Consider the following 14915-nt stretch of genomic DNA (forward strand, 5'->3'; position numbering starts at 1 on the left):
CCTCCCTTCTCCTTCACCTCTCCCTCCTCTCCTGATCTCAGTGTGTCTCCTCCTGCATGTGACGGACAAATTAGTGTGAACACCTGATGAAAAGAAGAGTTTAAAGACAGAAGAGGAGAAGTTTGCTCATCAGTATTAAGCTTTAAAAAAGTACAAATTATATTCACACGTGAAGAGGAAAGAGACGATTTAAGGTATATTCTGCTATTTCGACCAAAAAGAAGCAATAATCGAATGGAAAAGTAGATTTTACTTATTCTGTTTAACATTGTTTGTTTTAAACCAAAATAAAGTTGATGGGAAGGGAAGGACTCGTTCAGAGAAATGGAAAACATTTAGAAAGCCGACGCGATGCAGCTCAGAGTCACAGTCTGCAGGTCGGCTGCTGCTCCTCCCACAGCGAGGAGGTGGAGAAGAAAGGTGTAGGAGGTGGAGACGCAGAGAATCCCATGCTAAGACTGAGTCACCTCCTCGTACCACCAACCGCTCAACCGGACTCAAGATTTATCACCCAAAGGACTGACCAAACACCACCCAAAGGATGACCAAACACCACCCAAAGGACTGACCAAACACCACCCAAAGGACTGACCAAACACCCCCCTAAGGACTGACCAAACACCCCCCTAAGGACTGACCAAACACCCCCAAAAGGACTGACCAAACACCACCCAAAGGACTGACCAAACACCACCCACCCAAAGGACTGATCAAACACCACCCAAAGGACTGACCAACCACCACCCACCCAAAGGACTGATCAAATACCACCCAAAGGACTGACCAAACACCACCCAAAGGATGACCAAACACCACCCAAAGGACTGACCAAACACCACCCAAAGGACTGACCAACCACCACCCAAGGAATGACCAACCACCACCCACCCAAAGGACTGATCAAATACCACCCAAAGGACTGACCAAACACCACCCAAAGGACTGACCAACCACCACCCACCCAAAGGACTGATCAAATACCACCCAAAGGACTGACCAAACACCACCCAAAGGACTGACCAACCACCACCCACCCAAAGGACTGATCAAACACCACCCAAAAGACCCCCTCCAAGGAATCCCTTCATGCTGTGTTTAATTGTATGACGGACATTAAAACATGGATGGACCTAAACTTCTTAAAACTAAATGAAAACAAAACAGACATTGTGCTATTTGGTCGCCCTGACTTGGTCCAGGTCCTTGCCAGGTCCCTTGGCCCACTAGCACCTTACATAGGTTCCCAGGCCAGAAACCTTGGTGTGATTATTGATGGGGCGTTTAAATTGGACCAGCAGGTCAGCTCTGTGGTTAGTTTCTTTCAGCTTCGGCTATTGGACTATTGCAACTCCCTGTATCTCGGTATCGGCCAATCAGAACTCAACCGCCTACAGCTTGTGCAGAATCCAGCAGCCCGTCTCCTGACGGGACAAAGACGCATGGGCACATAACGCCAGTGCTTTCCTCTCCACTGGCGTCCCGTTAGGTCCAGAATAGATTTTAAGAATCTTCTATTTGTTTTTAAGTCTCTGTATTTATCCAGCCTTATTAATGTGCATCAACCGTCCAGAGCCCTGAGGTCAGCTGACTAGCTGCTTCTGAACGTTCCTCGGTCGTTCCTTAAAACGAAAGGAGATCGAGCCTTCGCAGTAGCGGCTCCCACGCGCGGTCTGCGACGAGCCTCTACTTTTAAAACCCGCCTTCAGACCCACTTGTTCACATTGGCCTTTGGCGTTAAGTCACCTGTATTGGATCTTTTATTTGTTTTCCTTTTACTGTTTTTTCTTGTTTGTTGTTCTACTTTTGCTCGTATTGTTTATTGCTGCTGATTATTTTATCCTGTAAAGCCCGTTGGCTGGCCACTGGCCTTTAAAAGTGCCGTATAAATAAAGTTGACATTGACATTGACACTAAAAGGACTGACCAACCACCCGACTGCCATGGGGTGTTATCTCTAAACATGACTCTGGGACCCGGTGGATGAAGGAGGTGTAAATTTAACAAACATTGCAGAGTAGAAAATTATCAAAACATTTACTGAATAAAATACTTATTTTTAGCCAATAAGACGAACGTCCAGAGACGGTTTCAAGTCTCTCAGCTCTTCCCAGCAGTAGAAAACACACACGCACACACACACACACACACACACACACACACGCACACACACACACACACACACACACACACACACACACGCACAGACACACACACTGTGTTATCCTAACACGCAGGTCCGGTCTTTGTTCTTGAACACCCTGCAGGGTGATGTCACACCGAGCGGAGGAGTGAACTGGGTTCAACCCGACCCCCCCCTGAGGACACCGTGACCTTTATGTTCCAGAAGCGGCGCGTCGGGCCCTCCGGGTCACTTCCGGGTCCAGTTATTGATCCGATCTGATCGTCCTTCTGTTCGGACCCAATGCGAGCCCCTCAATGACATCATCATGAATATTAAACATCCCGTCGACAAAGAAGGCCTGAGGGACTCACATGTTGACCTCTGACCTCTCAAGACTCGTTCTCGCCGTGGAGACGCTGGTTGGTTGTTGTAGAACCTCCACTTCTCTTCTCATTGACCTCCAGTGACCCCACAGAGGAACTCACACCCCCGAACCGCCGCATTACGTCACCGCTTATATTCAAAAGTCCCGTCGATAAAAAGTCAACCGTCTGGAAACCAAAGTGTCGACATAAAAAAATACCGGAGAGTTATTATCAGTGATGAAAAGAAACAGAACAGAGAGAGTTGGACAAACATTAAATGATGAGATCAGGCGAACAAATATTACGGAGCCTCGACTGGAGGCCGAGACCACAAGCCAGTGGAAACACAAGTCCGGGGGCTCAGACTGAAGAGACAACAGAGTGGTGACTTCATCTTCTCCTGGTCTTTAAGGGGTTTTGGAACCGGGAAGTCACGGGTTTAAATCCTCAGGGAAACGGCCGTTGATGTAACATGATGTTACTTGTGAATACTATATTTCGATCGCAGTAAGGAACTATTTAATATTAAGATGCACATGCAAAAAACATTTTCAGGACTTCAAAAGTCCAAAATCCAAATATATTTCATTTCTAATGATAAAGAAGACAGAAGCTTAACTGCTACCAACGGATCAGTTCCGCTCTGAACTGTAATGAGACGGCGGTTGGAGCCCCAGTTGGAGGGGGGGTTCTCAAACAGTTGGGTGGAGACCCCGCGGAGGGCCGCAGCTCCACTCCGCTGGGTCCACAAAACAACCGGAAACAACTTCAATCCGCAAACAAAGTGCTTAAAGTAGATCCGTCTTCCTACGATTTTCACTGCACATGCAGGAATTATATATATTTTTATTTTCAGCCTCATGAGAAGTAAATATATCCCGTCATAACAAGCTCCTCGCTGCTGGACTTGGCCTATGATGTCTTGCATGTCCCACCCCCAGTGACCTCTGACCTGGGGATACCACCTCTCCCACCCCCCCCCACCCCTCCTGTTCTCCTGCTGCAGTCAACAGCAGAGAGACGGATGACCGGTCAACCGGCGTCTGACCGACCTTTACAGCTCGACCTCGAGGGACTCATCCATCTCCCAGCATCCTTCACTCCCTCTCTGTCTCCCAGCATCCTTCACTCCCTCTCTCTGTCTCCCAGCATTCTTCACTCCCTCTCTGTCTTCCAGCATCCTTCACTCCCTCTCTCTGTCTCCCAGCATCCTTCACTCCCTCTCTCTGTCTCCCAGCATCCTTCACTCCCTCTCTCTGTCCCCCAGCATCCTTCACTCCCTCTCTCTGTCTCCCAGCATCCTTCACTCCCTCTATCTGTCTCCCAGCATCCTTCACTCCCTCTCTGTCTCCCAGCATCCTTCACTCCCTCTATCTGTCTCCCAGCATCCTTCACTCCATCTCTCTGTCTCCCAGCATCCTTCACTCCTTCTCTCTGTCTCCCAGCATCCTTCACTCCCTCTCTCTGTCTCCCAGCATCCTTCACTCCCTCTCTCTGTCTCCCAGCATCCTTCACTCCCTCTCTCTGTCTCCCAGCATCCTTCACTCCCTCTCTGTCTCCCAGCATCCTTCACTCCCTCTCTCTGTCTCCCAGCATCCTTCACTCCCTCTCTCTGTCTCCCAGCATCCTTCACTCCTTCTCTCTGTCTCCCAGCATCCTTCACTCCCTCTCTCTGTCCCCCAGCATCCTTCACTCCCTCTCTCTGTCCCCCAGCATCCTTCACTCCCTCTCTCTGTCTCCCAGCATCCTTCACTCCCTCTCTCTGTCTCCCAGCATCCTTCACTCCCTCTCTCTGTCTCCCAGCATCCTTCACTCCATCCCTCACACTCTTACCTCCCACAGGTGCCTGCTGTTTCTGACGGCTCCAGCATGCAGTTTGTCCAGCAGCAGAGAGGTTCCCTGAAACGGGCCGATCCAGGTTCCCTGAGGGATCCTCTGGGACGCACAGATCCCGTAACCCAGCCCGGGAACCGTGCTGGTGCAAAGACACACCTGCAGAACACACACACACACAGACGCACAAGTCCAGTCATTCAACCAGTTCATATTTATTTAATTAATTTGTAAAAAATAAAAAAATAAATGTGTATTTTTGATATATAACATCAACGATAATAATATCAATAATATGATTTATTTTTACTCAAAAGATCTCAGAGAGCCACAGAGCCAGTATATAGTAACACAAACAAACTATAATAAAAAAGAGCTGAAAGTAATCCAGTCCTAGATTAATAAAAAGGTTGTTAGGCCTAAAATACTGCATTTAGTTGAATCAAATTTATAATTATACCATTTACTCATACAACTATTGCTCTTCATCCAATTTATTTTGTGGTATGTTTTTATATTTATATAATAACATGATATACAACTTGCAACAATTATAACATTAAATGAAATAACAATAAGGAAAGGGGAGTTTTTTTCTTGCTTGATACAAATAAGTTAATCATTTCTTTGTGTAAATGTAAACTGGCTTTGAGCTGCACGATGGACACTTGATTCATTTGATTAGAGGATACAAATATCTCTCTGGCCGTGAGAAGTTTCAAACCTCCATGAACCATTGCAAAATGAAAAAGTGCAGTCGGACAGGAAGCGTTACCTCTCTAGGCAAATCTCTGAGCCAATCAGGGACGTCCGGCAGCGTGACGGGCGCCGGCGCGCTGCTGGTGCCCACCAGGCGCCGCAGCGAGTGCAGAGGGCCGTGCATCGGGCACTCGCCGTTCCTGTTGTCCGCACACATGTCGCAACCTGCGTTTCATAAGCAGACAAACAACATTCATACCAAACCGCATCAGATCGACATTTAGCACCTTTATCACTGTAAAAAAAGATCCTAATTTTACGGAAAATAACTTTAATTTTTACAGTAGTTTTTCTGTTTTTTTAAATTATGTACAAAATTCTGTAAAAATAAATATATCTGTAAATTAACAGTCAACTGTAACTTTAAGTATTATGCTAATAATGATAAATTACTTTTTTTCCCAAGAAATACTGCAATTATTTTACTGTTTTCTTAAATTACATTCAAATCATGTAAAATAACGGCCACATATATATATCTATATCTATATATAGATATATATATAGATGCTATGTTATATATAAATATATATTTATATTCATGTCGGCAGCACGGTGGCGTGGTGGTTAGCACTGTCGCCACACGGTCCTGGGTTCGATTCCGCCCAGTGGCCTTTCTGTGTGGAGTCTGCATGTTCTCTCCGGGTTCTCTGGCTTCCTCCCACAGTCCAAAGACATGTTCTGGAGATCAGGTTAATTTATGACTCTAATTTGCCCGTATGTGTGTGTATGTGTGTGTAAATGGTTGTTTGTCTCTCTGTTAGGCCTGCGATTGGCAATCCAAGTTGTACCCAGTCTCTCGCCCGGCATAGACTCCAGCCCCCTGCGACCCTGTGTGCAGGATGTGCAAGATAAGCGGTTTGAAGATGAATGAAAGTTTCCAAACCCTAATTTAAGATTGAAAATCTTGTAGATTTATGAAAAGCATATATTTCATGAGAATTGACAGTGTGTTACAGGACAAATCTGTAAAATAATAGTGTTTTACTGCAAAACCTTTAGTGATACCACTTTATTGAAGATGTTTGATCATACTAATACAGGAACAATCTGTAAAATACATTTGTTTCTCTGTAAAATTGTTAAGGAAAATTCCTGTAAATTTATGGTTTACGCACTTCATTTTACCTTTATTTTACAGTTTTTGTTTGGCAGCCGCTGCTGCCAGTCATTTGACCTTCTTTTTACAGTTTTTTTTGCAGTGTAGAAAAAATGTACATTCATTAGAGATCCAATACTGATATTTTAAAGGTCTGTACAGTTAGTAAAGCAGAGTAAAGCATTTAATCCATGAATACTGGGATTTTTTATTTCATTCCAGGCCACTATTTTACATGTTTCTATTTATTACATTATTTACTGTGACGTATTTGTATTTTATGCAGAAATTGCCTCATTCATATTGTTTTAATTGGATTTGACTCATTTAGAGTAGACTCTTCTAAAAGAAAATCCACTTCTAGAGAGTAATTATATGGTAAAAACATTTAGCTTTTAGTCAAAATAGAGACTTGAAGATGAATGTTAGTTAAGTATCAGTTTATCCTTTACTCGTATACAATTACCGTCACACTAATTGAAACCTGAAACGGGAAAAAGGAAGAGGAAGAAATCTGGATGTGAGTTTGAAACTAACAGGTCTTCCGTTGCTAAACGTGCCGAGCAGCGTATTGCTGGGAATTAGTGAGCGTCAACATTTACTCAGAGATGCGGTCTGACAGTAATGGATGTAAATTGACTGCAGCGACATAATTAGGGATTATTATCTGAACACAAAACTCCCACAAAGCCGAGGAACAGGAAGCCAACGCTGTTGTTCTTTCTGCTTTTCCCAAAATGAAATAAGCGCGGTCTGAGAGAGCGACGGATTCTTTCACCTCGAGATTGATGGAGTTAAATTAAACCGTATTAGCGACGTTTACAAAACCACCGAATGTAACGCAAGGTCACGCTCGAGTGAATGGGAAACATTCTGACAAAGCTCTGTGCTTCATCTGGAAAGGGCTCAAACCAGTCGTCTGTAATGGGAACGTTCTGTTTAATGGTTCTCTGGTATTCATTAACCTCATGGCTCAGTGAAGAAATGAACATTTTACTGTGAAGGAAAGTCTCGCTTGGCTCGACTGAAGCGAAGAGGAGGAAATCCTTCACTTTGTGTACAAATTAAAAGATATTTTTAAAGGAGGAGTTTGATGTTTTGGGGAAACTGTAACCTCAAACTGATGTGTGCAGATGAAAAAACAGCTTTAGTTATATTGGTAGTATAACTCTGAGCCGGACTTGCCATTTCCGTCGGCTTCCTGTCATTATGCTAAGCTAGGCTAACGCTGTGCTGCTTCCAACCTCTAAACGAGTACAGATGAGACCCGTGAAAAGAAAGAAAATAGGTATGTTTGTGTTCTCAGACATAAGATAAGACGGCTATAGTTATACTAGTATAATACTAGTATAACTATACTGTAGTATAGTATAGTTATACTAGTATAGTATATAAAAGTAAATTGTTTGCAGCTGTTGCAGGCAACAATGTAAATAAAACAACACACAAAAGAAAGATTATCAATAAAATGCAAAAGAAAATACATAGAATGCCAACAACGTAAACGGCAAACAAACAGGCTAACGGAAAGGTTCATAATTCATCTTCCTCTGCACACCGGGCACATGTTCGATGAGATTACTGCACTGACAACGTAACAATGTAACGCAACAACGCAACATTACAAGATAACACAACAAAACTGAGGGATCCTTTGGGACGCACAGATCCCGTAACCCAGCCGGGACGCGTGCTGGTGCAGAGAACACGCCTACCTGCCCCACCTGCTCTACCTGCCCTACCTGCCCTACATGCTCTACCTGCCCTACCTGCCCTACCTGCTCTACCTGCCCTACCTGCCCTACCTGCTCTACCTGCCCTACCTGCCCTACCTGCTCTACCTGCCCTACCTGCCCTACCTGCTCTACCTGCCCTACCTGCTCTACCTGCCCTACCTGCCCTACCTGCTCTATTTGCCCTACCTGCCCTACCTGCTCTATTTGCCCTACTTGCCCTACCTGCCCTGCCTGCTCTACCTGCCCTACCTGCTCTATTTGCCCTACCTGCTCCCCTCAGTACCTGTTCTCTGTGCAATGACAGCAGAGGTGAATCTGATCTCATCAACGTACAACACAGCAGAATGTGTTTAACAGTTTAACACCTCCAGCAAAAGAACCTTCTCCCTCTGAGCTCCTTCAACTCTCAGAGAGGATTAAAGTCTTCCTCTGGGTGGAGACCGGACAGCGGGACCGAGTCGGCTGCATATGCATAATGTCCTTGTTATAGTGTAAATGATGGATTTAATGGTCCAACATCTACTCTAAAAGCCCCCCCCCCCCCCCCCCCCGCCTGGCAGCAGCCTCCTCCTGTAACCCTTCATCCTCTTCCTCTTCCTCGGACTGATGAACCGGCTGTGAACTTGTTTTGACGTTTCTCTCCTCGCCTCCCATCACTCAAGCGCAGTATTCCTGACATCCATCGCCAGTGTTTAGACATCCCCGCCCGGCCTCCAAGGCGTACCCGGTCCTCCCGTGAAACCTGGATCCAACCCCCCTGCTGCCTTAATTAGCCTCGTTAGCATAAACTCTTGACGCGAGGACCGACCACGTCGCCCGCTGTGTTTGTCTCCAGCGCAGCTGTGAGTCCCGGCGAGGTCGGACCACACAGCGAGGACTCGCTCCTCTTCACCAACACCAGCTCAAACCCCCCACGCAGCATCCGAGGCTCTTCAGCTCCTGGTGTTAGATGTTAGCTGAGGAGCACCATGCAGGAGGAGCCGCTGGAGACCACGATCACAGCGAGAAGAGAGAAGCTCTTCCATCCATGTGACCACGACACGTCGTACAGGCCGATAACCAGGAAGGAGCCTCACAACGTGACGCCATCACAACGTGACGCCATTACAACGTCATCACAACGTGACGCCATTACGTCATCACAACGTGACGCCATTACAACGTCATCACAACGTGACATCATCACAACGTGACGCCATTACGACGTGACGTCATCACAACGTGACATCATCACAACGTGACGCCATTACAATGTGACATCATCACAACGTGACGCCATTACAACGTCATCACAACGTGACGCCATTACAATGTGACATCATCACAACGTGACATCATTACAACGTGACGCCATCACAACGTGACATCATTACAACGTGACATCATTACAACGTGACGCCATTACAATGTGACGCCATCACAACGTGACGCCATCACAACGTGACGCCATTACAATGTGACGCCATCACAACGTGACGCCATCACAACGTGACATCATTACAACGTGACGCCATTACAACGTGACGCCATCACAACGTGACGCCATCACAACGTGACATCATTACAACGTGACGCCATTACAACGTGCCGCCATCACAACGTGACATCATCACAACGTGACATCATCACAACGTGACGCCATCACAACGTGACATCATTACAACGTGACGCCATTACAACGTGACATCATTACAACGTGACGCCATTACAACGTGACATCATTACAACGTGACGCCATTACAATGTGACGCCATCACAATGTGACGCCATCACAACGTGACGCCATTACAACGTGACATCATTACAACGTGAGGTCACGCTGCTGTGAGCATGACAACATGCCTCTTATTGTGTAGAAGTTGTGTAATAGTGGGCCAATAATGTAGCTGCTTAGTGTCTCATTGTAGAAGTTGTGTGTCTCTTTGTAGACATTTTGTGTGTCTTTGTAGAACTTTTTTGTCTCTGTCGTTGTTTTGTGACCCTTTGTAGGAGTTGTGTGTCTCCTTGTAGATGTTGTGTGTCTCCTTGTAGATGTTGTGTGTCTCCTTGTAGATGTTGTGTGTCTCCTTGTAGATGTTGTGTGTCTTCTTGTAGATGTTGTGTGTCTCCGTGTAGATGTTGTGTGTCTCCTTGTAGATGTTGTGTGCTACCTTGTAGATGTTGTGTGTCCCTTTGTAGAAGTTGTGTGTCTCTTTGTAGGACTTGTGTGTCTCCTCGTAGATGTTGTGTGTCTCTTTGTAGAAGTTGTGTGTCTCCTTGTAGAAGTTGTGTCTCCTTGTAGATGTTGTGTGTCTCTTTGTAGGAGTTGTGTGTCTCCTTGTAGAAGTTGTGTCTCCTTTGTAGAAGTTGTGTGTCTCTTTGTAGGAGTTGTGTGTCTCCTTGTAGATGTTGTGTGTCTCTTTGTAGGAGTTGTGTGTCTTCTTGTAGATGTTGTGCGTCTCCTTGTAGATGTTGTGTGTCTCTTTGTAGATGTTGTGTGTCTCCTTGTAGATGTTGTGTGTCCCTTTGTAGAAGTTGTGTGTCTCTTTGTAGGAGTTGTGTGTCTCCTTGTAGGAGTTGTGTGTCTCCTCGTAGATGTTGTGTGTCTCTTTGTAGAAGTTGTGTGTCTCCTTGTAGAAGTTGTGTCTCCTTGTAGATGTTGTGTGTCTTTTTGTGGTCTCTTTGTGTGTCTCCTCGTAGATGTTTTGTGTCTCTTTGTAGGAGTTGTGTGTCTCCTTGCAGATGTTGTGTGTCTCTTTGTAGGAGTTGTGTGTCTCCTTGTAGATGTTGTGTGTCTCTTTGTAGGAGTTGTGTGTCTCCTTGTAGATGTTGTGTGTATCTTTGTGTGTCTCCTCGTAGATGTTTTGTGTCTCTTTGTAGGAGTTGTGTGTCTCCTCGTAGATGTTGTGTGTCTCTTTGTGGTCTCTTTGAGTGTCTCCTCGTAGATGTTGTGTGTCTCTTTGTGGTCTCTTTGAGTGTCTCCTCGTAGGTGTTGTGTGTCTCTTTGTAGGAGTTGTGTGTCTCCTTGTAGATGTTGTGTGTATCTTTGTGTGTCTCCTCGTAGATGTTTTGTGTCTCTTTGTAGGAGTTGTGTGTCTCCTCGTAGATGTTGTGTGTCTCTTTGTGGTGTCTTTGAGTGTCTCCCTGGTTGGTGTCTGGACGCTTTGGACCCTTTGGTTTTCTTTAATAATCCAACATGATTTCTCTTTATTTGTTGAATCCCAAATCTCACGTATCTCTAAATGTCTTCAGAACAATTCATTATTGTCTTAATATAGAACCGTTTATGAACCAGAGTCAACACGGAATAAAGGATCATGTAGAATCCTTCAGTTCAACACGTTCTTCATCAAACAGGAGAACACAAAACTCTTCAATAGGACGGAGAGAATATTATATTTAAATAGCCAATATGTTGTTTTACACTCATTTTTATATTTAAAAAATAGTAATTATAATTAGTATTTATTATTAGAATTATGATATAAAATTATTTTTTATCATTAATATGAAAATAATAATAATTATCATTATCATTATTATAATTGCTTATCCTATTATTATTATTATTATTGGAGTAATTAATAATTGAGGTCGGTGACACCTGAGGGAGCGTGTGCGTGTGCGCGCGTGACTGCTTTATCTACACTAACACGCACGCCCGCACACTCGAGAGACCTGAACGCAGCCGTGTTGGGATGATAAATGGCGGGCCGGTGGCCGGAGGATCGATCCCCCCCCCCCTCCCTCTCTCCCCCCCCCCCCCCCCCCTCTCCCCCCTCTCCCCCCCTTCTCAAACACAAAACTATATACGGCAATTAATTCCTGCTTGTCCCTCCATCCCTCATCGGCCCTGCCGGCGCGTATCGACGCAGATTACTGCTGATGGTCCGTTTTATCACCGCGGAATACACTCACGCACGCACAGACACGCACAGACACGCACAGACACGCACTATTATGTCCGTGTTTAGGATGGAACCTAAAACAGTCCCTTCGTTGTGGCCGCGTGCATCCCAAACACACCGTTATTATTACGGAGACATTCTTATTATTGTATAAACACGCGGTTTAAAGTCAAAAACTGTAGAAATACGACTCATGTTTGATCGGAAAACTATGAATCAATACGAAGGTTTATTGTTATAATAGAGGCTGTTAAAGGTGGGACACGTTGGCTCAGCAACATAAACCAGCTGAAAGTCATAATATTACAGAGAGAATAAAGGACTCAACGCTGTATTTATACGGTCACATAAATACAGCTTTGATAGTAATAATAATCTTAAATAATAATAATAATAATTGTGTAACACAAAGCAGAGCACCATGAATAGTACATTCATTACTAAAGTTAAAAGAGGGCCGTGAAAAATAAACTATCGACAAATAAACCTTATAGAAATATTGTAATGTACACAGGTATGACGTAAGGCGTTTTAAATGGATACTGTTAAGCGCAGCACGCGCGCATAATGAAAACAAGAAACGAGTTAAATATGCAGTTTGTGTGGTTTTTATTTTTACGTTATTAACATTATAAAATAAATATTTTTAAAAATATACCATAAATTAAATTTTTTCACCAACAGAAAAGTGAAAAACGTTTAAAACTGTCCGAACTGACACGCGGCGGACGGTGACGTCATCGCAAACCGGGGACCGGAGACCAGCCGGAGGTACCGGGCCCGCACGGACTCACCAAAGGACGTCATGTTTTATTTATTAGTAGAAAAACTACAAACAACAGAAATAGAAAATAAAAACGTTTACATCGAAACATTTAAAAAGATGATAAAATCCCTATAAAATCTTATACGGATCGATTTTATTAAAAACTGGACCCGAAGAGATCAACAACGAAACTAAACCGAAACGCATCGACCGATGTTGATCGAGTTAAAGGGAGAAAGGATCATTAGCGCGCGCCCGCATCAAAGGGCCCGCGTGGCCACGCGCGTCACGTCTTTATTAATATCTAACGGACCTGAACGGAACCGCTGCTGCTGACGGTTTGAAGCCCGGAAGGGCGGCTGACCTCTGACCTCTGACCCTCCTCCCCTCCTCTTCCTCCCGTCCTTCAGGGACTTCGGCCTCATTTTATTGATGAAATATTAACATCAACTATACTTTAATTAAACTGGTCGCAAAAACGGATTTTTTTTAGGTTTATTTCTCAACTTTTTAATTTTAAGTGAATTTTTAGCTGCACTTAAGGCCTCAATCAGATCAATAATATAGAGATATAAAATAAAACTATCATTAATGCGAGAAGAAGTTTAATGAGAATATTTACAGATTTTTAGAAATGCAGAAATAATATATAAAGAAATTATTAATTAACAGCACTCTCCTACAAGAATATTATACAAATGATAGATAATTCAAAATAATAATAATATTCCCACAGTACCTCAACAAGCGTATTTCACACAAGTATTCCTCTGATATGGAAATAAGCAGCATAATTAAAATAAAGTTTCATGTTTAGCATCAGGAATAAAACACTGGGTTATTATAGGAAGCCTCAAAGACAAAACGTATTCAAATATTATTCTTATTTCAATATTTGAGACATAAATTCATACACTTTTATAATATATTATAATATATATATATATATATATATATATATATATATATATATATATATATATATATATATCATATAACTCAAAGCCCGATTTTAAACCACCGCGATGGTGACGCGTAATGACCTCCAGTGACCCGTGTGTGTCTGTGCACGTGTTGAGCTCTCCTGTGTGTGTGTGTGTGTGTGTGTGTGTGAGTGTGCGTGTGCACGTACGGTTGTTGAGCTCTCCTGTGTGTGTGTGTGTGTGTGTGAGTGTGCGTGTGCACGTACGGTTGTTGAGCTCTCCTGTGTGTGTGTGTGTGTGTGTGTGTGTGCGTGTGCACGTACGGTTGTTGAGCTCTCCTGTGTGTGTGTGTGTGTGTGTGTGTGTGTGTGTGTGTGTGCGTGTGCACGTACGGTTGTTGAGCTCTCCCGTCTGGTTGCTAAGGGGGATGATCTCCATCCTCTGCTGTCCGTACAGGTAGTAGTCCAGCTCCTCCGACGTCAGTTTGAACCTGGTCGGTTTGCCGCCCTCGTCTCCTCCTCCACCTCCTCCTCCGCTCTTCACACTGGACGACACCACACCGACCCCCCCGCAGCTCTGCTCCTTGGCCTGAAGGAGAAGCCCCGCTGCTGGGTGGAGACCCTGCTGGATGTCCGGGGGCGCAATCACCATAAGATCTCCCCTTCCTCCTCCTCCTCCTCCTCCTCCAGGCCCCGCACACATGGGGGCCAGGGCCTGCCCAAAGAGAGCGATCTGCTGGGGGACGGGCAGCTGGGAGATCCCTGCCGAGGAGGAGGAGGAGGAGGACGGGGTGAGAGCCGCTGCAGCTGAGGAGGAAGAAGCCGAAGAGGTGGAGGAAGAGGAAGAGGAGGTGCAGTGCGCGGAGGTCAGGAGGTGGCCGTGCAGTCGGGACGGGCGCAGGCCGTCCATGGGGATGGAGAGGCGGTCGGGTGGAGGCGGCGGAGGCGCCAGAGGAGCCTTCAGCTGCGCTTGAGGGAAGAGCTGCTGCCAGTGCTGCAGGTAGGACGGGTCCACCTTCAGGAAGGCCGAGCCGCTCGGCTCGCCCGGCTTCAGCATGGCTGCTGGGGGGGAGAGGGGGAGGGGGGAGAGGGGGGGTGTCAATCATCAGCATCAGAGGTCAGGGTCATGAACGTTAAAGCCCAAAACAACTGCGTCACCCGCATCACAACGCTGACCTCAGGTGTCACTCAACACAATCAGCGTCTTCAGTCCTTAAACTCAGAATCTCAGATTAAACATTCCGCCCGTTGTTCGTGTCACAAGTCAAAGACCAGATCATTGAAACAGTATCTGAATACATGAGAGATAAAAACATGACAATGTTCAGTTTAAGCACATTTAGTGAAAGGTTTTCCTGATTAAACATCTTCTTTTCCTTTATTTAATTTACATTCAAAGCGTTTAGTCTGATTTTAGTTCTTCATC

At 45.0% G+C, this 14915-nt stretch overlaps 1 protein-coding gene across 2 annotated transcripts in view; it reads right to left on the reverse strand.

Annotated features, from left to right (window-relative positions):
* prdm6 (PR domain containing 6) overlaps nucleotides 1-14915 on the reverse strand; it is a 47795-nt gene that overhangs the window by 32112 nt on the left and 768 nt on the right. The window contains exons 2-4 of one of the 2 annotated variants that reach the window (XM_078086401.1): nucleotides 13883-14548; nucleotides 5096-5244; nucleotides 4321-4479 (exon numbers count right to left, since the gene is read on the reverse strand). In XM_078086401.1, the coding sequence (XP_077942527.1) occupies nucleotides 4321-4479; nucleotides 5096-5244; nucleotides 13883-14548 (974 nt within the window). Of the gene's footprint in view, nucleotides 1-4320; nucleotides 4480-5095; nucleotides 5245-13882; nucleotides 14552-14915 lie in introns of both variants that reach the window. The other variant, XM_078086400.1, reaches the window with a different exon arrangement.

The sequence above is a fragment of the Gasterosteus aculeatus genome, chromosome 13, assembly GCF_964276395.1.
Source record: "Gasterosteus aculeatus chromosome 13, fGasAcu3.hap1.1, whole genome shotgun sequence".
Classification (NCBI taxonomy): Eukaryota; Metazoa; Chordata; class Actinopteri; order Perciformes; family Gasterosteidae; genus Gasterosteus; species Gasterosteus aculeatus.